At 44.7% G+C, this 27,494-nt stretch overlaps 1 protein-coding gene across 1 annotated transcript; it reads right to left on the reverse strand.

The window, feature by feature from the left end:
- Positions 1 to 5,417: 5,417 nt before the first annotated feature.
- On the reverse strand, positions 5,418 to 26,530 carry LOC126282161 (prostaglandin reductase 1-like). The gene is made up of 3 exons (XM_049981685.1): positions 26,215 to 26,530; positions 11,718 to 12,065; positions 5,418 to 7,066 (listed from the first exon to the last, which is right to left on the reverse strand). The coding sequence occupies exons 1-3, from the start codon at positions 26,413 to 26,415 to the stop codon at positions 6,614 to 6,616; spliced, it is 1,002 nt and encodes a 333-aa protein (XP_049837642.1). The 5' UTR covers positions 26,416 to 26,530; the 3' UTR covers positions 5,418 to 6,613.
- Between the last annotated feature and the right edge of the window lie 964 nt (positions 26,531 to 27,494).

The raw sequence follows: 27,494 nt of genomic DNA on the forward strand, positions 1-27,494 counted from the left end.
TGATGAAGTAGTCTACAGGAAAGTAGTATCACACGAAAGCTGTGAACAAATCAATGAGTATACGCAAAACATGAATGCATGGTGTAATGACTGGCAGTTATCTCTCAATATTAGTAAGTGTAGCCTAGTGCGTACAGCAAGGCGAAAATCCCCATTAATGTATGAGTACAAAATAAATGATCAGTCTTTGGAAGCGGTAACATCAGTCAAGTATCTGGGTGTTACTATTTGAAATGATGTCAAATGGATTTGTCAGATTACACAAGCAACGGGCAAGGCGAACTCTAAACTGAGGTTTATTGGTGGAAACCTGAAGCGATGCAGTCCTTCAACAAAAGAAGTAGCGTATAATACGTTAGTTCGTCCTGTCTCATAGTATTGTTCGTCTGTATGCGACCCTTACCAGTTGTGTCTGATTCAAGGGATTGAGAAGGTCCAAAGAAGAGCGGCAAGATTCGTGGCTGGTACATTTAGCCATCGAGGGAGCGTTACAAATCTCATAGAAAGTTTGAAGTGGGACACATTTGCAGATAAACGACGCGATAAACAGAAGGGGCTGCTCACTGAATTTCGAAATCCAATCTTCACCAAAGATGTAGAGCATATATTATTACCATCAATTTTCAAATCGCGTTATGATCATCATTCAAAGATAAGGGAAATAGAGCTCGTACTGAGGAGTTCAGACAGACGTTTTTCCCTAGCGCGATCCGCGAGTGGAACAGAGGGGTGAGGGGATGGGGGAATATGACTTTGCCGCGAATTGTGCCCTCCGCCACACAGCGCTTCGTGGCTAGTGGAGTATATATGTAGATGTAGAAAGACAACAGCACTTCTGGGTTCCGTTAAAGATGATTTGGTGCTTCGGACGCCTGGGATTTACAAGATCCTCCGCGAGTATGGCCGTTCATACATCGGATGAACGACACGTACAGCTCATGAGAGATGCACAGAATACCGCAGTTACATCCGGCTCTTACAAGCTAATAAGTACACTGTGTTGCCACTGGGTACCTTACGGTGTACAATAACGTCGAAATTTTAGCTTCTACTTCACCTTTCTGGTTCTCAGAAGTGAAAGAAGCAACTGAATTTTGGTTGAAACTTACTGGCAGATTAAAACTGTGTGCCCGACCGAGACTCGAACTCGGGATCTCTGTCTTTCACGGGCAAGTGCTCTACCATCTGAGCTACCGAAGCACGACTCACGGCCGGTACTCACGGCTTTACTTCTGCCAGTATCTCGTCTCCTACCTTCCAAACTTTACAGAAGCTCTCCTGCAAACCATGCAGAACTAGCACTCCTGAAAGAAAGGACATTGCGGAGATGCTGACAGAAGTAAAGCCGTGAGTACCGGGCGTGAGTCCTGCTTCGGTAGCTCAGATGGTAGAGCACTAGGCCGCGAAAGACAAAGGTCCCGAGTTCGAGTCTCGGTCGGGCACACAGTTTCAATCTGCCAGGAAGTTTCATATCAGCGCACACTTGGCTGCAGAGTGAAAATCTCATTCTGAATTTCGGTTGTCGATGAATTTAATTAACTGAGGTAGCGGCTTCAGCTTGTGCAAATCATGTAAACCGGCACAAAGACGTCGCGACGGTGCAGCCCGCAGTGATACATCTATATCATCGTGTGGATCGACCGTGCAGCCATAGATCTAATTTCAATCATACGTGGTACCTGTTAGCCACTGATCAGTCTATGGCGGCTTGCGTATCCGCAGTATCGCGGTCCGAGGGTCTAAAAGGACGGAGCAAGTGCTGGAGCGTCAGTCACCTCTTCTCACTCTGAAGATGGCAGGATAATATACACCCAAAATACTGGAAGAAGAATTGAAGTGTATGCGGCTATACGCCAGAAACATTACGGAACTATCCTTTATTCTATTTCTTTGTCAGGAAGTTGGATAGGGCTACTGTGCCGTGCGCCCGCGTTTACTTCCGCGTGATTCCCACGGATTTGGAATCCCTCTGGCCGAAAGAGCGCTTGGAGCGTTACTGTCGCTGGTAGAGGGCAGGAGGGAGGAGAAGGTAGTTAAGGGCTGCAGCGACCTAGAAAGGAGGAGAATGTCACACGGCCGATGAAGAGCGCAAGTGAGGCGGAGTGTTGGTGTGGCCGAGCGTCTGCAGTAGTGCCTTTGTTGACTGCGGGTTTGGAGGGGCCGAGTGTTGGTCGCAACAGTGAACATCACTCGTTAAAAGCTACTTCGGCAGGACACCCAGTATTTGATGTGTCCTGTGCAACTGATGTTTCACGGATATGGATCCTCTACACCTCCTGTAAACTTGATCCCCCTTACCCACTTGTCTCTCCCATCCTCTCCCACCTCCCATCAGCTGCCGTTCCTGCATTCCCACATCCCACCTGCTCTCCATCTCTCCACTCTCCTTAATCTCCCCCAAGGTGGCTTCCACCAGCTGCCCCTCCTTGGTGATGCCCTCATCCCCTCCATCCACCCCTCCTATCAACTTTGATCCTCCTCCATTTCCTGTGTTTCTCCCAAGGGCACTCTCTCTCCCTTCTCTCCCTCCTCCCTTCCTCCCCCTCCTCCCCCAAGCTTCCCCTACCCCCCATACCTTCTTCCCTCCCCCCATCACCTCTGCCACTGGCATCTCCCCTCTCCATTCTCCAATCTCCCCTCTCCCCTCTCCCCTCTCCCCTCTCCCCTCTCCCCTCTCCCCGGACTCGCAGACGTCATCTGAACATTAGCGCGCTGGAAATAACCGCCATTGGTTTTGTGTGTGTGCCGCCGTGTTTGTGCTTCAGTGTTTTTCGCCGCCAACGCTCCATCGTTCACGTGTCATCTTACTCATCAGTGTTCGTGTACAGTGCTGACAGTTTCTTTGTTTTTTCTTTGCGTGTGAACGGCTTCATGTTCTTTTTCTGTGTCTGTTTTTTGTCCACCGTTATGATATGTTAATTCTGTGTCTTCATTGTTTTTCTCTCTATATACTGCCTGTGACTGAAGAGCAGTGTAAAGTTGCCGCTGCCAGCCCACCTTGTCTAAGGTGTAAAATGACAATAAAGAAACAAAAATTGAAGTTGAAGTAGTTTGTGTCCATTGTGGTGGTGGGTTGGAATCCGGTGTGACCTTTGGTGGCGTCTGCTGTATGATACTCGTGGTTTTCCGACTACGAGTAATCTTCGTTGCATCCTTCTCTCGGCGTTTGCCAATGGGAGCTGGAGTTTATGAGAAATAACAGAAATAACAGTGAGCTGCATCAAACCAGTCTCAGGACTGAAGACCGCAACAACAACAACAGTGAGAATCCGATTAGTGTGCACGTCACTTGCTGTCGTGTGGTGGCTATTTTAACTCTGTATCCTGGTTGCCCATTGTCATGTAGATCAGTGTGTTATTTATGAGGATTTTGCCTGGTACTACTTCAGTCCAGCTCTGTCAGTGTGTGTGGGCTTGTGACTGTTACTACCCCAAAATTGATTTTAGATTTAAGAGTATATAACGCAGATGTAATTCTTCTGATTTAAGAATTGTACTTTATAGAAAGAGAAAACTGTTGAATCTCGCTACCTTACTTCTGACGCATGTCTATAGTTACCTGTTGGCTGGTATCACGAGCTCGAGCTGTTTACTAAATTGTGTCCATATAGAGAAAAAAAGACTAAAGAGGAACTTGTAGTGTGTTAAGCTTTACTAAATAATTAACACTTTGCCTATAGATTACAAGATAAGTGGTCGTATCTCTTGTTAAATGTGATCTTGTTAAATATGCCTGAGTACTATGATTGGTAATGTAAGTCTCTATAACTGTGGTAGCGGCAACAGCCGTCCTAGTTTGGTAGAAAAGGAGGAATTATTGCTACTGCCATCGCCTCTGCCAGCCTCTGTCACAATAAATTTCAACGACTTTCGATACTCCTTTTGATAATTACTGGCAATAGTCGATGTTTGATATCTGTGACATAACCATTTGACCATATGTTCTGCCGTTTGTAGTGTAAAAGTATCTTTTAATAATCTTTTGACTTCTCCTCGTGTTGACTGGGGCCAGTCGTTTCGCAAGCATTGCCTGTCCGCTAGTGGCAGCAGCAGGGGTTATCGATATGTAGGAAATGTTGCCCTGTTTTTGGGGCGGCATCGTTGTTTTCCCGGGGCGTGTGAGTGGACCAGTTCGGTTACCGCTGCGGCACGCATGGACTGCTGGATGGAAGGGCTGTGGTCACGAGGGTGTACGACCTCGTCGTAAACCAGATCCGGCAGGCTTTAAGATGAGTGCATTTTAGTTAAAGTAGAGAAAACCTCCACCATTGTGACATATTGCGATTCTCCAGTGACTTGGGTTCGTGTTGCTGCTTGTAGTTCTGCAAAGGCGAAGTGCTATCACTGGAGTGCTTGGGGAAGGCGGATCTGATTAGGTTTCCTCGACTTCTGATTACTATTTACTGCGTTCAGCTTGTTACAAATTGTTAAGTTCAACCAGCGATATTTTTCCTGCCCGGTGGCCGGTAATGCCCCAGTAACCTGCAGTGTATGTAGCGGCAGTGTACATTTCCTCGCCTTGCCACTGCTGTCCGGTTAGGCGTGTAGTTCTGTCAGCTTTCTTGATTGCAGGACGTTTATGATTCTTCTACTCCGGTGGTAGTGATTCCTTTCTCGTTCCAGGGGCTCTAAGCACAGTATTCTGGAGGGCGAAGTGCAGTCCGCCAGTTCCAGCTTTGGTGGGTTGTTCCATTCTTGCATTTGGTTTGTTGGACGTCAGCTAGCTGCAGCCAGATTATCATTCGTTAGACTGCCACTAGGCATCTTGTGAAGTCAATGTAACTCTTTGGTGCCTATCTCATCGCTCGCGAAAGTGTTTGTTGCCAGACGTCTCAGAGGTTGATTCCTGGAACAATGTCTGTGACTGATCCTTGAGTTTTGTTATTGTATTATATATTACCATACCTTGTAATGCCTACATTAAAGGTATATATGTCTAGTTAACAGTTCCGGTCGCCTTATGGAATAAATCTAGCAGTGTAAGGGTTGTGTTACAAGGTTACGATCACCTTATTTTACCTGTTTGGTGGTCAGTTGCTTGTTCCTTTTAATTAAATTTTGCTTGTATTTACTCTTTTAAGGCGGGTTTCTAATTTTTTTTATATAATTGCATTTCCTGGTGTGTAGGGCCTTTGGTCGTGATTGTGGTTATTTGCTTTAAAAAAATAAATAGATATTTATATTTCATCAGAAAGGCTTAAAACCTTATTAACTGCCATTCCTGGAGTCTGATAACTGCTGCTGTGGTTTTGGCCACTTACCTTTTAATGTTTCAATACCTGTAAGTTGTAATTGCAGCGAGTTCTTAAAAAGTCTTAATTTTATTGCCATTCTTGGCAATAAAATTTTAAACATTATTTGTATCTGTATTTTCTGATGATTTGCTACATTGTAATGTACTGAAAACACTATTATTTGCACAGTTGTTTATTCCTGTATCAATAACATGTGGAATTTTTTATTTATTGTTGAGTCTGGAGTTAATGTTTTAAAGAGAAATGTGTGTAATGTGTCTAACTGTAAATGGCTACTAACAGTAACTGATTATGGCCCTGTACACAATCGTAACCGAATCATACCTTCCCTTGATCACCATGTTTCAGTGATTTTCTATTGTTGCCCTTCTGAGGTGTTAACCATCAGTCAGTAGTTGAAATTTAGCCTTCTCTGTCAATTTTATTCTTGGATTTTTGCTTTGAAAATGAATTCATTAGAGTATTTAGAACCGTTAATAAATTTATTATGGTTCAGTATCTTTCTGCTCAACATAAGCTCCCTACCGCATATCAGCGAAAGTGGTACTGTATATTCATCATGCCTTGTGGTACGTCAGAGAAAAGTCCCAGCTTTCATTTGTCAGACATAGTTTTTCCGATCAGTGCACTTTCGATGCACCAAACGTGTCTCATAATCAGAATGAGATTTTCACTCTGCACCGAAGTGTGCACTTAGGTGAAACTTCCTGGCAGATTAAAACTGTGTGCCGGACCGAGATTCAAACTCAGGAGCTTTTCCTTGCGTGGGTAAGTGCTCTACCAGCTGAGCTACCTAAGCTCGACTCAGCCCCGTCCTCACAGCTTTACTTCTGCCAGTACCTCGTCTCCTACCTCCCAAACTTTAGAGAAGCCCTCCTGCGAACCTTGCAGAGTCAGCACTCCTGAAAGAATGGATATTGTGGAGACGTGCTTAGTCACAGCCTGGGGGATGTTTCCAGAAGGAGATTTTCACTCTGCAGCGGAGTGTGCGCTGTGTAAAACTTCTTGGCAGATTAAAATTATATGCCGGACCGAGACTCGAACTCGGGCCTTTGCCTTTCGCGGGCAAGTGCTCTACCAGCTGAGCTACCTAAGCTCGACTCAGCCCCGTCCTCACAGCTTTACTTCTGCCAGTACCTCGTCTCCTACCTCCCTGTGGGGACGGGGCGTGAATCGTACTTGGGTGGCTCAGTTGGTAGAGCACTTGCCCGCAAAAGGCAAAGGTTCCGAGTTCGAATCTCGGTCCGGCACACAGTTTTAATCTGCCAGGAAGTTTCTTGTCTCGTAATGTTCACGGTCACTAAGCTGTTGGCATAGAGCGAGCTGAGGCATCTCACATTCGGGGAAGCGGCGCCGTGTTACACTTTAACGACCGCCTTGCCCAAATTCTCCCCATTCATCATACCGACGAAGGCCTGCGGCGCCTTCTCGAAGCCGTCGGTCACCGTCTCTCTGTACTTGAGCTTGCCCTCCCTGATCCACTGTGCCATCTCCGCGAAGGCGCCGTCCCGGCGTCCCCACCGGGAGCTCATCTTGATCCATTCCATCCTGAGCTGGCGGTCCTGCACCTGCGTCTCGGCGACGGGCGCCGTGGGGACGCTGTCCTGGTTGTACGTCGAGATGCTGCCGCAGAGGCAGACGCGGCCTCGGGGCCGCATGTTGCCCAAAACTGCTTGGCTCACGGCTCCGCCCACGTTGTCGAAGTAGGCGTCGACGCCTGATGGCGCTGCCGACGCTACCGCCTTCTCCACGTCCGACGTCTTGTAGTTGATCGCCTCGTCGAAACCCAGCTCCTCCTTTAGCCACTTCACCTGCGGCCAGAAACGCAGTATAAGGTTCAACTCAATTCACCAACATTCTGTACGTCGATTCTTCTCACTGGAGCTCTTGGATCCCCAAGGTCGTTCACTACTATAACAGAATGAAACGCCTACAGCCGTCCTTATGATCTTACTTACACTACTGGCCAGTAAAATTGCTACACCAAGAAGATATGCAGATGATAAGTGGGTATTCATTGGATAAATATATTATACTAAAACTGACATGTGATTACATTACCACGCAATTTGGGTGCGTAGATCCTGAGAAATCAATACTCAGAACAACCACCTCTGGCCTTAATAACGGCCTTGATACGCTTGGGCATAGATTCAAAAAGTTTGGATGGCGTGTGCAAGTACAGCTGCCCATGCAGCTTCAACATGATACCACAGTGTATCAAGAGTAGTGACTGGCGTGTTGTGACGAGCCAGTTGCTCGGCCACCATTGACCAGACGTTTTCAGTTGGTGAGAGATCTGGAGCATGTGCTTGCCAGGGCAGCAGTCGAACATTTTCTGTATCCAGAAAGGCCCATGCAGAACCTGCAACGTGTGGTCGTGCATTATCTTTCTGAAATGTACGGTTTCGCAGGGATCGAATGAAAAGTAGAGCCACGGGTCGTAACACACCTGAAATGTAACGTCCACTGTTCAAAGTGCCGTCAATGCGAACAAGAGGTGACCGGGACGTGTAACCAGTGGCACCCTTTACCATCACGCCTGGTGATATGCCAGTATAGCGATGACGAATACACGCTTCCAGTGTGGACTCATCCGAAAAAATTACGTTTCGACTTTTGTGCACTCAGGTTAGTCGTTGAGTACACCATCGTAGGCGCTCCTGTCTGTAATGCAGCATTATAGTCCATGCTGCTGCAAACGTCGTCGAACTGTTCGTGCAGATGGTTGTTGTCTTTCAAAGGTTCCCATTTGTTGACTCAGGGATCGAGATGTGGCTGCACGATCTGTTACAGCCATGCGGATAAGATGCCTGTTATCTCGACTGCTAGTGATACGAGGCCATTCCGAATGCGTAAATATTTTGTTGAGCCCAACCTACATAGGTAGGAATGATCATCAAAATAAAATAAGTGAAATCAGAGCTCGAACAGAAAGGTTTAGGTGTTCGTTTTTCCCGCTCGCTGTTCGGGAGTGGAATAGTAGAGAGATAGTATGATTGTGGTTCGATGAACCCTCTGCCAAGCACTTAAATGTGAATTGCAGAGTAGTCATGTAGATGTAGATCCAGCACGGCGTTCCGTATTACCCTCCTGATCCCACCGATTCCATGTTCTCCTAACAGTCATTGGATCTCGACGAACGCGAGCAGCAATGTCCCGATACAATCTGATCTTTATCCTCCTTACACGAAGCATCACAACAACGTTTCACCAGGCAACGCCGGTCAACTGCTGTTTGTGTATGAGACATCGGTTGGAATCTTTCCTCATGTCAGCACGTTGTAGGTGTCCCCACCGGCGCCAACCTTGTGTGAATGCTCTGGAAAGCTAATCATTTGCATATCACAGCATCTTCTTCCTGTTGGTTACATTTCGCTTCTGTACCACGTCTTTTGCGTTGTGTATCAATTTTAATGGCCAATAGTGTATATTATACATGTTTAATTCTTGCAGGTATGTCGTCCAGCAAGGGATATGTTTGTTTTCTAATAATTGACATTCTGCAATGCTGCATTGACGACATTCATATCGGGTCTCCAGCCGGAACATGATGGCAGCTCAGCACATTATTTGAGCGGCATACGAGGCTTCAGCTGAGTAAGCCGTCGTGCTAACTCGCTGAAACTGAAATGAAACGGCAGCGGGGGCTGCTTCATACACCAGTCGTGGCTCCACCGCTCGTGCGCGAAAGTGGCTGCCCTTTAGCCCAAGCAGGGCACCGATGGTGAACACTCGCGGAAACAATAAATCGATACTGAACTCTGCTGACGTCTTCTGATGACCAAAAAAGACCGTTATTTTTTAATATCAGACAAAAGAGGTTCAAAAATGGTTCAAATGTCTCTGAGCACTATGGGACTCAATTTCTGATGTCGTGAGTCCCTTAGAACTTAGAACTACTTAAACCTATCTAACCTAAGGACATCAGACACACCCATGCCCGAGGCAGGATTCGAACCTGCGACCGTAGCGGTCGCGCGCTTCCAGACTGTAGCACCTAGAACCGCTCGGCCACCCCGGCCGGCAACAAAAGATGGTTCCAACTACTTCTTAAAGGATACTTCTTATCTTTGTCTATAACACTGTCAGACAGCCAGATATCAATAGCTTCGATAACGCGACCCAGGACAACCACTTGTGTCTCATCACACAACAGTTTGTTCTCCAATAAGCCAATTTTCCACAACCGCATATTTTTCTGACTGAAGTAAACGCGTATGGTGATGGTGCTTCACGAGTCAGTCTTTTGTCCAATACACACTTTCTCGCAATGGCAGGGAATTTTGTAGACACCGAGATTCCTCAAACCCGGATTGTCCTTTACTGGACCAACCACAGCTCTAGTCTTAGCTGGAGGACGGTATACACTTTTAACATCGGACCTTTTTAAAATATTTCTATTTTTGAATATATGCTATCCGTGAAAGGTAGTAACGCCACTGATTTGCTTGTATCGTATGCTGGTTTCCACAGAAGTCCAACCTGTCGACCATGACGGATATAATTGACTTTATAACCATTCTGCTAGGCCACTGTTTTTATATGATCCATTTATTGAGTCAAACTACAACTGAGATGTTTAAGCTCTTCTTACCAATACATGTAGATCCCGTTTGTGTTGGCATGGTGGATGACAACTTGATGCACGAAGATACCTGTCCATACGATTGGGATTACGATAAACACTGGTTCCTATGTCCCATTATCACCCTTCTAGACGAATACATCTAGAAACACAAATGATCTAGGATAGTATCCAGAGCATCCCTCAACAGAGTAGGACTAGCAGCCTATGTCCTCATTTATTTGTAGGTATATTCTAATTTCTCTTTTCTTCTATAGTTCTTACCCTCTACAGCGCCCTCTGCTACATTTACTCTACGTACACACTCCGCATTCCACCATACGGTGCGTGGCGGAGGGTACCTCGTACCACAACTAGCATCTTCTCTCCCTGTTCCACTACTAAACAGAACGAGGAAAAAATGACTGCCTATATGCGTTTGTACGAACCCTAATCTCTCTTATCTTATCTTTGTGGTCTTTCCGCGAATGTAAGTTGGCGGAAGTAAAATTTCAGTGCAGTCAGTCTCAAATGCTGGTTCTCTAAATTTCCTCAGTAGCGATTCATGAAAAGAACGCCTCCTTTCCTCTTGCGACTCCCACCCGAGTTCCTGAAGCGTTTTCGTGACACTCGCGTGATGATCAAACCTACCAGTAACAAATCTAGCAGCCCGCCTCTGAATTGCTTCTACGTCCCCCCTCAATCCGACCTGATAGGTATCCCTGGAGCAGTACTCAAGTATAGATCGTATTAATGTTTTATAAGCGGCCCCTTTTACAGATGAACCATATCTTCCCAAAATTCTACCAATGAACCGAAAACGACTATCCGCCTTCCCCACAATTGGCATTACATGCTTGTCCCACTTCATATCGCTCTGCAATGTTACTCCCAAATATTTAATCAACGTGACTGTGTCAAGCGCTAAACTACTATTGGAGTATTCAAACATTACAGGATTTTTTTCCTATTCATCTGCATTTAATGTAAGTTATCCTCAGGTGTCATAACTGCCCCTTCATGTCACCAGTGTTTTCCACATATTCAGTTCCTTGCCTATTTTCTGGAGGTGCTCCTTATTCCTTAGCTTATCAGTCCATCTAAGGTGCTGTAAGACATTACTACTTGATTGAAAGAGAAACGTAGAAATAGAGGACAGCAAAAGCTGTATCCTAAAGTAGATGCTGAGTCACACCATGTGCCTGAAAGTATTGCTCAGATCTTTAAGTTACGATGGCGTGCTGTTGTAGATAAGGTGGTTATCTTTTGGGTTGTTTGGGGGAAGAGACCAGACAGCAAGGTCTTCGGTCTCATCGGATTAGGGAAGGACGGCGAAGGAAGCCGGCCGTGCCCTTTCAAAGGAAGCATCCTGGAATTTTCCTGGAGTGATTTAGGGAAATCATGGAAAACCTAAATCAGGATGGCCGGACGCGGGATTGAACCGTCCTCCTACCGAATGCAAGTCCAGTGTGCTAGCCATTGCGCCCCCTCGCTTGGTAGAAAAGGTGGTGGCAGTCCAGGAATGAGGGACTCAATGACTTTCTGAAACACTCCCTCCACGACACCACCAGTAGTGGCGTTCTAATTCCCAACATATTTTTTATTTCTAATGTTCTATTTTCTATCTTCTTAATTTTAAGTATTCCATACTTTAACTGGTTTTAAGTGTACAATTTTTTAGAGCTGCAAGATTGCTAAATCTTGTTAGAATAAAGTTTAATGTTCTGGTTACTTATAATTTCATGTCGTGAAAACGCAACTTGGCTGAGTAATTAGGTGGCATGGTACTTGTAAAAGGTACCAAACAACAATCAAAACAATAAAAAATAAAAACCCGGCCTCAGGCAGGGAGAGACGGACAGTGGACGAGTGAGCGTGGGTCGTTGCGGGATTACCTTTGCGTCAGAGCCTGCTATGCCGATGACCTTGCAGCCCTTGATGCGAGCTATCTGTCCGACTATGGACCCTACAGCGCCCGCTGCGCCACTGACGACCAGGGTCTCTCCAGGCTTCGGGTCGCAGATGTCGAGCAGTCCGAAGTAGGCGGTGGCTCCTGGCATGCCAAACACCCCCAGCGATAGCGACATGGGAAGGTCCCCGTAGTCCGGCACCAGCATCGGCGGCAGGATGTCGCTGCCGGTGTCTGCCAAGGTAACCACCGTGCGGTCGCGCCAGCCCCAGAAGCCGACCACATATTGACCTGCCGCGTACCCTGGTGCACGGCTCTCCACGATGCGTGAGAGCTGAAATTTTGTCACTCGTGAGACCCAACACCGACAGCTGAGGGCGACACAGCATATTGTAATATGTGTTATAAATTTTAATAGCCATTATCGCAATATAATGAAATAACTAGATGATATAGTTGCAGTAACAACTAATAATAACCACTAACTCATCTAGTTGTTATCACATTAATAGCATCACCCAGGTGGTCATTTCCTCAATTTTCTATTAGAAAAGAAACAAGAAGTTAACTTTCTTTCTAGAGCAGTATAAAAAAATCTTTACCGTGAAGTTGTGAAACTGCCTGTGAAACTATGAAACAATCGTTCAAAAGAAATGAATAGTGTACACAAATATATAAGTGCAGTGAAAATTTTAGGAAATGATAGGCTTTCTGTATGACTGGCGTAATTGCTTTGTTTGTTTACCATATGATTCTGTAAACGTCTCTATGTCAAGGCCTCTACATAGCTCTACAGACAGCCGTTTGTGCTTCGCCGTTGGGTTCTGACAGAGACTGCCTGGTGTGTGGGATGTTCTTAAGGTGACTTAACTCTAGGACATTCTTAGTAGTGAAGAATAACTGTGTTAAAACTTCATGTGTGGTACGACATTTTTCACGCCTCTCAGTGTTCGTGACGTCGTATCTCATGATATATGTGTCATGTAATGATATATTTTTCTAGGTACATTCGGCAGCATATGTGAGTAGGTCTGCAAAATGTGTTGCGAATAGATTCAGTAGCAAAGAAGTAAAAAAATTATACATCATATACAATGTGTAGTTTATCATGCATAAAAGTGTTTGTGAAGCATCTCCTCAGCTTTGTGTGCTGTCATGACATAATTATGTATGTGAATTTACCGGCGTCTTTGGATACAGTCTGAGAAATTTATTTCGAATACAGAAGTGATGATGATGACCGTATGACATATTTGACCGGGAGGCCCCATGCGGGGAAGTTCGGCCGCCGTATTGCAAGTTCTTCTTAGTTGATGCCACTTTGGCGACTTTAAGCGTCAATGATGATGAAGAACACACAGAGTACGCGAAAGAACTTGCCCCCCCCCCCCCCCCTTCTAACAGCCGTGTACCGCAAGTCTCTAGAGGAATGGAAGGTTCCAAATGATTGGAAGAGAGCACAGGTAGTCCCAGTCTACAAGAAGGGTCGTCGAGCAGATGCGCATAACTATAGACCTATATCTATGCCGTCGATCTGTTGTAGAATTTTAGAACATGTTTTTTGCTCGAGTATCATGCCGTTTTTGGAAGCCCAGAATGTACTCGGTAGGAATCAACATAGACTCCGGAAACAGCGATCGTGTGAGACCCAACTCGCTTTATTTGTTCATGAGGCCCAGAAAATATTAGATACAGGCTCCCAGGTAGATTCTATTTTCGTTGATTTCCGTAAGGCGTTCGATACAGTTCCGCACTGTCGCCTGATAAACAAAGTAAGAGCCTACGGAATATCAGACCAGCTGTGTGGCTGGATTGAAGAATTTTTAGCAAACAGTACACAGCATGTTGTTATCAATGGAGAGACGTCTACAGACGTTAAAGTAACCTCTGGCCTGCCACAGGGGAGTGTTATGAGACCACTGCTTTTCACAATATGTATAAATGACCTAGTTGATAGTGTCGGAAATTCTATGCAGCTTTTCGCCGATGATGCTGTAGTATACAGAGAAGTTGCAGCATTACAAAATTGCAGCGAAATGCAGGAAGATTTGCAGCGGATAGGCACTTCGTGCAGAGAGTGGCAACTGACCCTTAACATAGACAAATGTAATATATTGCGAATACATAGAAAGAAGGATCCTTTATTGTATGATTATATGATAGCGGAACAAACACTGGTAGCAGTTACTTCTGTAAAATATCTGGGAGTATGCGTGCGGAACGATTTGAAGTGGAATGATCATATAAAATTAATTGTTGGTAAGGCGGGTGCAAGGTTGAGATTCATTGGGAGAGTACTTAGAAAATGTAGTCCATCAAAGGAGGTGGCTTACAAAACACTCGTTCGACCTATACTTCAGTATTGCTCATCAGTGTGGGATCCGTACCAGATCGGGTTTACTTAGAGAAGATCCAAAGAAGAGCGGCGCGCTTCATCACAGGGTTATTTGGTAACCGTTATAGTGTTACGGAGATGTTTAGCAAACTCAAGTGGCAGACTCTGCAAGAGAGGCGCTCTGCGTCGCGGTGTAGTTTGCTCGCCAGGTTTCGAGAGGGTGCATTTCTGGATGAGGTATCGAATATATTGCTTCCCGCTACTTATACCTTCCGAGGAGATCACGAATGTAAAATTAGAGAGATTCGAACGCGCACGGAGGCTTTCAGACAGTCGTTCTTTCCGCGAAACCATACGCGACTGGAACAGAAAAGGGAGGCAATGACAATGGCACGGAAAGTGCCCTCCGCCACACACCGTTGGGTGGCTTGCGGAGTATAAATGTAGATGTAGAAAAACACTCAGTCATCACGAGGCAGAGAAAATTCCTGACCCCGCCGGTAGTCGCACCTGGGACCCCGTGCGCGGGAAGCGAGAACACGACCGCAAGACCAAGAGCTGCGGACATCTCGTTGTTACTAACGTCATATCTCCTGATCTATGATTGGTAGGTTGCTATTACTCTCGCACCTACTGTTGCCTGACAGAAAGAGATATGTGTAGCAAGTTTGACTGAAGCCCGTCAAGTTGTTTAGGAAGAAAAAACACACACAGATACATCGATATTCTATAATATGTATGGATTAAGAAGACCGTTCGGACAAGAAGAGAATAGAAGCTTTCGAAATGTGGTGCTACAGAAGAATGCTGAAGATTACATAGGTAGATCACATAACTAATGAGGACGTATTTAAGAGGATTGGGGAGAAGAGGAGTTTGTGGCAGAACTTGACAAGAAGAAGGGACCGGTTGGTAGGACATATTCTGAGGCATCAAGGGATCACAAATTTAGCATTGGTGGCAGCGTGGAGGGCAGAAATTGTAGAGGGAGACCAAGAGATGAATACACTAAGCAGATTCAGAAGGATGTAGGTTGCAGTAACCACTGGGAGGTGAAAAAGCTTGCACAGGAATGAGTAGCATGGAGAATGTATCAAACCAGTCTCAGGACTGAAGACCACAACAACAAGAACAACAAGACTGTAGGCTTTTAAAATATTAGATGATACACTGCCAGAAAAAAAGTTCATCACCGTCAGGAACTGTCTTTAGAGAGATGAGGGTATCATAGTTGCATAATGATGGCTTGTAGTGTTGCTGATTCGTTTTTCATGGTCATTGATCATCAGATGGAGCCCAGGAGATGTGCCTCGACAGAGCAAGTAGTAACTATGCTGTGTTTAGAGGTGAACAGTATTTTCAAAATGGTTCAAATGGCTCTGAGCACTATGGAACTTAACTGCTGAGGTCATCGCTCCCTTAGAACTTAGAACTACGTAAACCTAACTAACCCAATGATATCCCATACATCCATGCCCGAGGAAGGATTCGAACCTGCGACCGTAGCGGTCGCGCGGTTCCAAATTGTAGCGCCTAGAACCGCTCGGCCACCGCTGCTGCCCAGTATTTTCAAAATCAATTCTAGGATACTACTGTGTTCTCCTGATGAGTACATATAGTCCTGTTGGACAAACTAAGCCATCTGAATGGGATTTCACTGTGGCCATGCAGGAAGATGGACAGGCGTATCAAAGGGTTGCTGTACATGTTGGACACAGAGTATCAAATGTCTGTCGCAGCTTCCAGCAATTGTCTGTGGAATGTTCCATAAAATGTCGGTCATCTTCTGGATGTCTGTCTAGTACAGGCGCACGACAAGATTGTCGTATTGTGACGGTAGCACAGGCTGACCAAGAACCATGCACGGAAACATTCTGGTGACATGTTGCCCGGGGAACTACTCAATAGCAGCAGCACTAACATCACCTGCACTCTGGCGAGGCTACTACTGACATCATGACATGCCAAGCGTGGGTGCGTTGGCGTCCTCAAACAGCCGGCTGGAGGTTGGAATGGTGCTTCACTGTTAGTGACGAGTTTCTGTCTATACGTGAATCAGATGTACTTCTGTACGACGTTCACGTGATGCGTTCCTTGCTCTGGAGTGCATCAACCCACGACACACACGTTCCGCCCCAAAGTTTCATAGTGTGGAAGGATATCATATAAGACTCGCAGTCGAATTTGGTTAAATTAACCAGAGCACACTGATTCCCTTCAATGTCACCTAAACATCCGCTATAACATCACTGTTACAGACGTCTGGGTCCCATGGTCCACGGATACTAGTTGTCAAGGTGTCTTGATGGATATAAAGCTGCTCTTCCATCGACGTGCATAATACGTCACCCAAATTGGGCAGAAGCTGATAAAAGCATTATACCCGCTCTTCAGCAGCAGGGAGCGGACTCTAGAAGCCAATCTCCGACTGTACCAGATTGTTGTCCACCCTGGCCTCAGCTATGGCTCTTCTGCAGGCCTCTCCAGAGCCTGCAGAATAAGGTGCTTTGGTAGAGCCTATATGCTGCTCCATTCATGAGGATTGCTACTCTACACAAGGAGACCAGACGTCCGCTCGAGAGAAAGTGAGGCTACTCTACAACCAAGTGGATATCCTGCACACTACAGTCCATGGATTGCAACACATTGTACCAGTGCTGGGCAGTTATTCTACCAGTCACCGTGTTGCTCTTACTATCCTAGAGGACTCAGATACTGACCATATCTAATGGTAGCCCTGGTACGGCCACTAATTATGCGTGTTTCAACATGGCCACTCATTTCATGAAGTTGCTGTTGCGAGTACCTCTGTAGTTGTGTCCCATCTTCTCAGCTACCTTGAACTTCCACCGTCAGAGGGTGGTACGGGCTACAAGTTCCACTGCCACACCTTTAACGTGCAGCAAATGATGTCAAAAAGAATTCCTTGTATGAATGCTCTGAAAAGCTAATCATTTGCGTATCACAGCATCTTCTTCCTGTAGGTTAAATTTCACGTCTGTAGCACGTCATCTTCGTGGTGTAGCAATTTTAAAGGCCAGTAGTGTATAAGGACGTCTTGGTGCCTAGGAACATGAACTGTTAAGTTACACGTTGTCGGATCATTTTCTTTGCCTCGCCTAATTCTGGAGGAATCCAATTTTCCATCATCCATTGTATGCCTACCCACCAGAAAACCCAGGACTTTCTTTTATTACCAGGCTATCCATCAATGCTGTTCAGTACGTTAACACTTTGGTTAAAGCCTTAACACTTCGTTTAAAAACTCTCGCTTGACACCACGTGTGAATTAAATAGGCAATGCGCTTCTGATATAATTTTCTGAGAAATCACAAGTGCGCTATGTAAAACGACGCAAAATGAAGAGAAAAATTCCTTTTTTTAAGATAATCCGGCTTAGGACTAGCAGAAACTAGCGTAATTAAAGCAGGACGTGTGGGTGGAATCAGACTGGGAAGTGAGGTACTAAAATTAATAGATGAGGTCTTTCGTTTGCTCACCAGAATTACGGTCGGTGGCGGAAGTGGAGACAATATACAAAGTAGACTGGCAATAACACTTAAAGAGTTTCAGAACGGAATTTGCATGGAATGTGAATCTGTGTTATGAAGTCTTTTCTCGAGGTTTACATCTGGAGTATAATCTTGTAAACAAACGAAAACGACGATGAACTGTTCAGTTAATATAAGAAACCTAAAGTCAATAAGAAGATACTGTAACTAACAGTGAAAAAGTACATTTATGGTCCAACTATACTAAAACGAGACATCGGTTAACTGGGTGTATACTGAAGCATCAAGCATCCGCAAGTTAAATAATGTCAGGAAGTATGGGCGATAAAATTGAAAATGTATAAGAGCTTATACGTAACACCAATTGTCACCATTGTGACAGGAATATTCTAAGGTAATTCAGTAATTCATAGCAGCGTCCGATAATTTCTGAAAGCTATCCTGGAAGACTATCAAATGACGACACTTTTGAATAACTTCCTTACGATGACGACACACATTGAAACAAGCAGTGAGAATCCTGTTATCAAATGCTTGGTAAGCATTCGTTGCGGAATGTGTATCTGCAAATATAAATCGAGATAACTATATCTGTATCTCCAATTTTTCCTGCTATATGATAGTGTTACAACAGAGATGCAAAAAACATGAAGTGATTATTCAACCATCCTACTTTTTTGTTTGTCATCAGTCTTCTGGCTGGTTTGATGCGGCCCGCTACGAATTCCTCTCCTGTGCTAACCTTTTCATCTCAGAGTACTACTTGCAACCTACGTTTCAATTATTTGCTGCATGTGTTCAAGTCTGTCTTTCTGTACAGTTTTTGCCCTCTACAACTCCCTCTAGTACCATAGAAGTCATTCTTTCATATATTAACAGATGTACTGTCATCCTGTCCATTCTCCATATCAGTGTGTTCCACAATTTACTTTCCTCTCCGATTCTGCGTAGAACTTCCTCGTTCCTTACCTTATCAGTCCACCTAATTTTCAACATTCGTCTGTAGCACCACATCTGAAATTCTTCGATTCTCCTCTGTAGCGGTTTTTCCACAGTGCATGTTTCACAACCATACAATGCTCTACTCCAGATGTACACTCTCAGAAATGTCTTCCTCAAATTGAGGCCGATATTCGACATCACCAGACTTAAACCTTGGCCAGGAACGCCTTATCTGTCATAGCTAGTCTGCTTTTGATGTCCTTCTTACTGCGTCCGCCATTTGGTTATTTTATTGCTTAGGTAGCAGAATTCCGTAAGTTCAAACTGATGTTAAGTTTGTCGCTGTTCTCATTTCTACTACTTCTCATTATCTTCATCTTTCTTCGATTTCCTCTCAATTCATACTTTGTACTCATTAGACGGTTCATTCCGTCCAGCCGATCATGTAATTCTTCTCCACTTTCACACATAATAGCAATGTCATCATCGAATCGTATCATTGATATCCCTTCACTTTGAATTTTAATTCCATTCCTGAACTTTTCTTTTATTCACATCATTGTTTCCCCGATTTAAAGATTGAACAATAGGGGAGAAAGGCTACATCCTTATTTTACACCCTTTTCTAATACGAGCACCTCTTGGTTGGTCGTCCGTTCTTATTATTCCCTCTTGGCTGTTTTACATATTGTACTTGGTGATCAAAAAGTCAGTATAAATTTGAAAACTTAATAAACCACGGGATAATGTAGATAGAGAGGTAAAAATTGACACACATGTTTGGAATGACATGAGGTTTTATTAAAACAAAAAAACAAAAACAAAGTTCACAAAATGTCCGACAGACCTCTTGCGAGAGTCGTTTGGTGCTGATCGTGTGCTCAGCCGCCACTTTCGTCATGCTTGGCCTCCCAGGTCCCCAGACCTCAGTCAGTGCGATTATTAGCTTTGGGCTTACCTGACGTCGGAAGTGTATTGTGATTGACCGACATCTTCAGGGATACTGAAAGACAACATCCGACGCCAATGCCTCACCATAACTCCGGACATGCTTTACAGTGCGGTTCACAACATTATTCCACGACTACAGCTATTGTTGAGAAATGATGGTGGACATATTGAACATTTTATGTAAAGAATATCATCTTTGCTTTGTCTTACTTTCTTATGCTAATTATTGCTATTCTGATCAGATCAGATCAGAAGTGCCATCTGTCGGACATTTTTTGAACTTTTGTATTTTTTTGGTTCTAATAAAACTCCATATCATTCCAAACATGTATGTCAATTTCTACCTCTCTATCTACATTATTCCATGATTTATTCAGTTTTCAAATTTATACTGAGTTTTTGATCACCCGGTATATCACCCGCCTCTCCCTATAGCTTACCCTTACGTTTTTCAGAATTTCGAACATCCTGTACCATTTTACATTGTGGAACACTTTTTCCAGGTCGACAAATCCTATGAACGTGTCTTGATTTTTCTTTAGTGTTGAATACATTATCAACCGCAACGTCAGAATTGCCTCTCTCGTGCCTTTACTGTTCCTAAAGCCAAACTGATCGTCACCTAGAGCATCTTCAGATTTCTTCTCTATTCTTCTATCTCAGCAACGATCTGTTAAGTTGATTGTACGATAATTCTCGCACTTGTCAGCTCTTGCCGTCTTCGGAATTGTGTGGATGATGCTTTTCCGAAAGTCAGATGGTATGTCGCCAGACTCATACTTTCTACACTCTAACGTGTATAGTCATTTTGTGGCCACTTGCGTGGCAGAGTCACGGCGCAGATGAAGGCCTGACGCCCGGCGGCGGCATCTGGTCGTCGCTCGAGTCTGATTTCATTCTTTCCATCTCGGACGCCCAATCACCATGCTGGAGGTGTGGCACGTTAGGCGACGCATGACTTTCGTCCGATGTCTTAGCGGCAAAATCGCTAGAGGGCTCGTCGGTGAGCTGAGCATCGTCAACTTGTCTTTGTCCTTGTGCGGACGTTTCTTGCAGCGATCCAGGAACCGTTGGTGTGAGGTCCACAGCCCTGACCGCTGTTGGATTTTTCTCATCCTCGTGCAACATGTCACCATCTCTAGAATCATTTCATTTAGACAGCCATCTCATCTTTCGTCGCTTGGCCGACTTCTGCTTGCGGGAACGCATGACCGCGTCCGGTGTATCACGGCAAACAGTAGGCACCTCCCGCATCTCCGTGTCCGAACTCGAACCGATTTGCTGATGCTCTCCTTCCTCACACGGCTGAGGTGCAGACATGGTCGCTGTTGTCGAGCACGGCGACGGTTCAGATGGAGGCTTCATCGTCGTGGGCGCGGAAACTGGAACCGCGGGGGTCGGCAACTGGAACGGAACAACGTCCGCTTCCGACATGTTCCGCGCTGCCTCAGCGTATGTAATAGGCAGCGTTGTCGGTTGCGATGTAGGCGTCGTGTCTGCACGTGGTATCTGGACGAGACGTCTCTGCAGGCTTTCAGAGCGCACATGCCATTCCTGCCCACACCCTGATCAAGTCGGCGGTTGACCGTCATAAATGACGATCTCTCAACAGCCTTACGATGGGATATGTTTACGCACTCCATTTAGTACAGGATACGTCTCGAACGTATGCCACATTTCTTAAACGTGACTTAGTACTTCCCTGTAAGGCCGTAGCGCGTTCACGACAAGCGTGGCCGGAACTTCAAACGTCAGCTTGAAGATTCGTATGTTCCGAACGCCGAGTCCTGCATGGTCGACAGTTACTCCATCCACGTTGCCATCCGAGCGATGGAAACGATATCCATCGGTGGACCGGCGAAGAAGTCGTTCACACGCTGTTTCGTCGACAAGTTTCAGGTAAAGTGTGCTGGAGACGATCGAAAGACGTATACCGATAAGTTCCTGTGGATCGGCGTGCATTACTTCATGCAGGGAACTCTCTACTTCCTACGTCTTAGGTCGTGCGTACTGGGAATCGAGCGTTATCTAATCATGGTCTTTCTATAAAAAATGGTTCAAATGGCTCTGAGCACTATGGGACTTAACATCAAAGGTCATCAGTCCCCTAGAACTTAGAACTACTTAAACCTATCTAACCTAACGACATAACACACATGCTTAACCGAGGCAGGATTCGAACCTGTGACCGTAGCTGTCGCGCGGTTCCAGACTGTAGCGCCTCGATCCGCTCGGCCACACAGGCCAGCTCCTTTATATAAGCAAACGCCATCGTCGTTTGAGGTGATCTATTTACAGTGCAATACCACTACTTGCGCGAGTAAACAACGACCCGCTGTAGGTGCGCCGCACAGAGCTTCGAGCACGTCCGCTTCCCAGGGAGCCGACTGACCCCTAGACCAGTGGTACATCCAACATCATACTACCAATCTAAATGTTGTGTTTAATACTCAGACATTACTCTCCAATTATTACGTTTTGGATGTCCGAAGATATTATCTTCCTAAGTAGCACACACTCTGTTCAGCCGCTGTGGCCGAGCGGTTCTAGGCGCGTCGGTCTGGAACTGCGTGACAGCTACGGTCGCAGGTTTGAATCCCGCCTCGGGCATGGATGTGTGTGATGTCCTTAGGTTAGTTAGGTTTAAATAGTTCTAAGTTCTAGGGGACTGATGATCTCAGATGTTAAGTCTCATGGTGCTCAGAGCCAGCACACACTCAGGTATATCATACTTTCTTGTTGTCAACAGATGCCATCGTAAGTATGAATACGCTATGGCAGTTTTCCTAGTAACCTTCGACACTTAAGATCTGCACCGCGTTACCTGTACGTTAGGTGTGTTGCATACTTATCACGCGTTAAGTCATTACGATCCTTTTATTCTTTTTTGCGTATGCGGTAAATGTCTCACTAGATCGTCTAAGTAACTGGAAATGGTGAAAACTCTAGAACGTGAGTGAGGATATATACATGTGATCACATTTTCACGCAATTTGGGTGCATAGATCCTGAGTAATTAGTACCCAGATAACCACCTCTGACCGTAATAACGGCGTGGATACGTCTGGGCATTGAGTCAAACAGAGCTTGGGTGGCGTGTACAGGTACAGCTGCCCATGCAGTTTCCACACTATACCACAGTTCATCGAGAGTAGTGACTGGCGTATTGTGACGAGCCAGTTGCTCGGCCACAATTGGCCAGACGTTTTCAGTCGGTGAAAGATCTGGAGAATGTGCTGGCCAGGGCAGCAGTCGAACACTTTCTGTATCCAGAAAGGCCCGTACAGGACCTATAGAATGCGATCGTGCATTATCCTGCTCAAATTACGGCCCGAGGTAGTTGTTCTGGGTTATGATTTCTCAGGATCTATGCACCCAAATTGCGTAAAAATGTGATTACATGTCAGTTCTAGTACAATATATTTGTCCGATGAATACCCGTTTATCATCTGCATTTCTTCATGGTGTAGCAATTTTAATGGCCAGCAGTGTACATTGGTATGTAGAATGTATGAGTCTGGCGACATACCTTCTGATTTTCGGAAAAATATCAACCACACAATTCTGAAGGCAGCAACAGCTAACAAGCGTGAGAATTATCGCATAATCAGCTTAAAAGCTCAAGCGTTCAAGTTGCTGACGAGAATAATATGCATAAAAATGGAGAAGAAAGTTGAAGATGTGCTAGATGACGATCAGTTTGGAAAAGGTAAGGGCACGAGAAAGACAATTCTGACGTTGCGGTTGCAAGACCAAAGAAAATTCAAATCACGTTCATTGGATTTGATCCACCTAGAGAATGCATTCGACAGTGTAAAATGGTTCTTGGTGTGCGAAATTCTCTGAAGAATATAGGGAAGGTATGGAGAGAGATGGGAAATATACACTATGTACAAGAGCCAAGAGGAAATAATAAGAGTGGACGACCAAGAACGAAGTGCTCGGATTAAACAGGGTGTGACACAGGAATGTAGTCTGTCGCCCATACTGTTCAATGTGTACATCGGAGAAGTAATGATGGGAATAACAGAAAAATTCAGTAGTGGAACAGAAATTCAAGATGAAAGAATATCAATGACACGATTCGCTGATAACATTGCCATATTGAGTGAAAGTGATGTAGAATTAATGATATCTGAAGTGGAATGAACAGTCTAACGAGTACAGAATATGGATTGAGAGTAAATCGAAGAAAGTAATAAGAAGTACCAGAAATGATAACAGCGACAAATTGAACATCAGCACTGACGCTCATGGTGTGGATAAAGTTAAGGAACTCTACTTCATAGGGCAGCAAAATAACCAATGACGGACGGAGCAAGGAGGAAACGAAAAGCAGGCTAGCATTGGAAAAAGGGCATTCCTGGCCAAGAGAAGTCTGCTAGTATCAAACATATGCGTTTATTTGAGGAAGAACCTTCTGAGAATGTACGTTTGGAGCAAAGCATTGTTTTCTAGTGAAAGTGACTTCCATGGTATTAGAGGGAGATGTAAGGGACAAAAATTGTGTAGGGGGACATAGACTGGAATACATCCAGCAAATAATTGAGCAAGCGCTACTCTGAGATGAAGAGATTGGGACAGCAGTGCAATTCGTCTCGGGCCGCATCAAACCAGTCATAAGACTTGCTTTCATATCTGTTAATGGTATTCACCGTTTCATCATTTTTATTGTGCGCAGAGTTCACTATAAAGTTGCGGCGCAAATGAAATGTTAAGAATCGGTGACCTGTCTGCATTTACGGAAGGTGTACACTGCTGCGATAAACTTAATGATGAGCTAGATAAAGTGACACATTAACCACTTAGTGGAAACCAATGAAATTGAGGGACCGGCATGTTGAAACGATCCCCAATTAGAGCGCAGAAAGTTGGCGTGACGACAACGTGACGACACGAGGCAGTTGAAAGAACGGGAAAAGAAATGACAGCGACAAACTGAACATCAGGACTAACGCTGATGGGCAGTGTATGTGAATCACCGATCAGTTTCGGTACCCTGAGATTGTCTTATTTATTGCAATATGGCCTGCGGATAACGTATGGACGACGTCACACGGGGAAGAATCACCGGAAAATTGGAAGAAGAATGAAATGTGACCAGTTTGGCCCAGGAGTTCGGTTCTGCCCAAGCGTTGTTTTGTGTGCATCGGGAGCGTTCAGGATAGCAGGCACTGCTGGCCGAAAGAGAGGATGTGGTCGATCAGGGTCAACTACAACAGCGGGTGACTACTTCATTGTACCACGGGCAATAATGGACGCACGTCAAACTGCGAGTGCCGTTGCAACCATATTTAACAGGACAGCAGGGCACGCAATCTCAACGCTCCACACCGACTCGGCGACTGCATGACGAATGGTTTCTTTGATCGACGGCTAGTACGTTGGGTTTCACTGACACATTGGCAGTACGGGTTACAATGGTACCAACAGCGTAGGAAAGGAGTCGTGTGATCTCCTCGGATGAGACCAAAGTTACTGCAAGTAGTGATTCCGCACGAACCCTCATTCAGCGAGAGCTGGAAAACAGGATTGCACCCTGGGACATTGTCGATCAAGATCCTTCTGGTGGTCCAGTAGTTATAGTGTGCTGAGCATAATGTTGCAGAGGACTCTTTTCTTCATTGTTGCTCATCAGTTTTCTAACTGCTTTAATGCGACCCTCCAAAGATTCCTCTCCTGGGACAAAGTAACCAGAAATATTTCGGCGTATTAAATTAGGTTGGCAAGCTCATTTATGAAGTCCAAGATGTCGACCGGACCGAATAAAATAGTTATTGACCATTTTTTATTGCAGTAATAACTTATAGCTGTGACATATGGCCATTAAATGAGTCCATTGTCAGAAAACTAATGGAAAGGTCAATGAGGGAGACAGAAAAGAAAGCAGTTGATGGAGCATAGATAACAAAAGTCAGTGACGTAATGTAAAGAATGAATACCTTGAAAAAGGCAGTGAGCTGGTCATGTCGCTAAAGTAAAAGATTGTAGGTGGTCAAAACAAGTACTAGACTGGAGCGCAATTTACCAAAAACAGGCCAAGGGCAGACCACCAGTCAGATGGATCAAAGACTTAAAAGATTACAACAGAATTGAAGTGGGAATGGGAAGCTCAAGATTGGAAGAGGTGGAAGAATCTCTGACTTAGTGTCCACATCACCAAGTGATTGTGTTGGATAATATATATATATATATATATATATATATATATATATATATATATAAATTGGCTTTGTTATATATGACTTACTGTGTATATTCATACATATAGATATATATTGCCTTAGTAATTTAGCCTATATATATATAGGCAATTTGTATATAGAGTAAGCAAGGTATATATATATATATATATATATATATATATATATAATGCGTTTCTGTACATATTCATATAGATATATACTGCCATAGTTATTTAGCCTATATATGCTGTACTATGTATACAATATATATAGACTAAATAAGTAAGGTTTTTGATATATATATATATATATATATATATATATATATATATATATATATATATATATATATATATATATATATATAGACTAAGTTGTTCGACCTATATATATATATATATATATATATATATATATATATATATATATATATATAAGGCCTTACTTATTTAGCCTATAGGGATGTAAATATATTTTTTTGTGGTAAATCAGTAAGGCATTTTGTGAGACAGCTCTGTTGGTCGAAGTAAATAGTTTAGAGTGATTTGTGCTTGGTACCTGCGAACCGACCATGGTGCTTCCAATGGGTAGCCGTATCGCGGCTACCCGCTGGTAGGGGTCCACGCTGATGTACGTCGTCTCACACAACATTTGTCCATCCTGCAGAGCTGGCAGTCGTTCCGTCTCGACCCTGAAGTCGGTTACTTTCGGCTCTCCCTCGAACCTCTTGGCGATGACGATCTTCCGCGCCTCCGTCATGGCTGCCTGTTTTGGTGTTGTGTGATGGTCGCGTCAGAAGACAACACAGGGAGCCCGCTGTTTGCAGGAGAGTATACTGCTCTCTGTTGTGCCAGGCTGGAGTATTCGCGAACCACTAGCTTTTGTGAAGAGCTCCGCGTGACTTTATGGCGAGCGGTTGGTGCGATAACACGATGACGTGCAGAAATTCGGCAAACGGCGAGCTGAGTCAGGCTCTCTCCGTAACAACTTACTACTGCACAGGAACTGCCGCGTAATGGTGACCGTCGCACAGCGTTATCAGTACATGTGAAGAAAAAGCTGTTTCACCTCCACACAGATTAACCGCAAAAGCTATACAATACGAAGCAGTTTAGTTTGATGTGACGCCTTTATTTACGTGGTTGCACAGGCATAACCGGCCAGATCATCGTGTGAAAAACGAGCAAGCGTGTTATCTACAAGGTTTACGTGGCATAAAAAGGCGATTGTGGTTGCTGGGCCATTAGTATGTGTGTTCAATTTCTGCTTTAGGTATTTTAACAGTATCACGATTACTTACACAGGAACAAGGAGACAATACAAATGAAATGACGCAATATCAGAGTCTTTACTCCTCTCATTCAGATATGATTTCATGTATACAGAGAGAAGTGGCTCTTGAAAATTTGTGCCATGGCCGGGAATCGAAGTCGGATCCGCTGCTGACTATGCTACCTTGGCACTGCGGCTCAAATTCTCACTACCGGCGCAGTATACATTAAATCCCCTGCCCCCCTCCCCCTTAATACACGAACAGAAATACCGTGGCTCTCCATGTTCTGGAATTCGGGAATGGTACCTCAGCAAGGAACGTAGATGGGGGATGCAGACTCAGACCCAGCCGCAGGTACTTACACAAATTAAATTACACAATTTCACAGACTTTACACGTCTTATACAGAGGTATAATTTGGATCGAGGAGGGAGAGGTGCCAAGGTAGTCCTAAGAGTTGTGTGAATTGCTGTGACAAGGTGGCTTAATGGCTGACGCACCTACCTAGTATGCAGGAGACGCTCGTTCGATTCCTTGGTACAAATTTTCACTCACCCCTTCTATA

This window comes from Schistocerca gregaria, chromosome 1 (assembly GCF_023897955.1).
Source record: "Schistocerca gregaria isolate iqSchGreg1 chromosome 1, iqSchGreg1.2, whole genome shotgun sequence".
Lineage (NCBI taxonomy): Eukaryota > Metazoa > Arthropoda > Insecta > Orthoptera > Acrididae > Schistocerca > Schistocerca gregaria.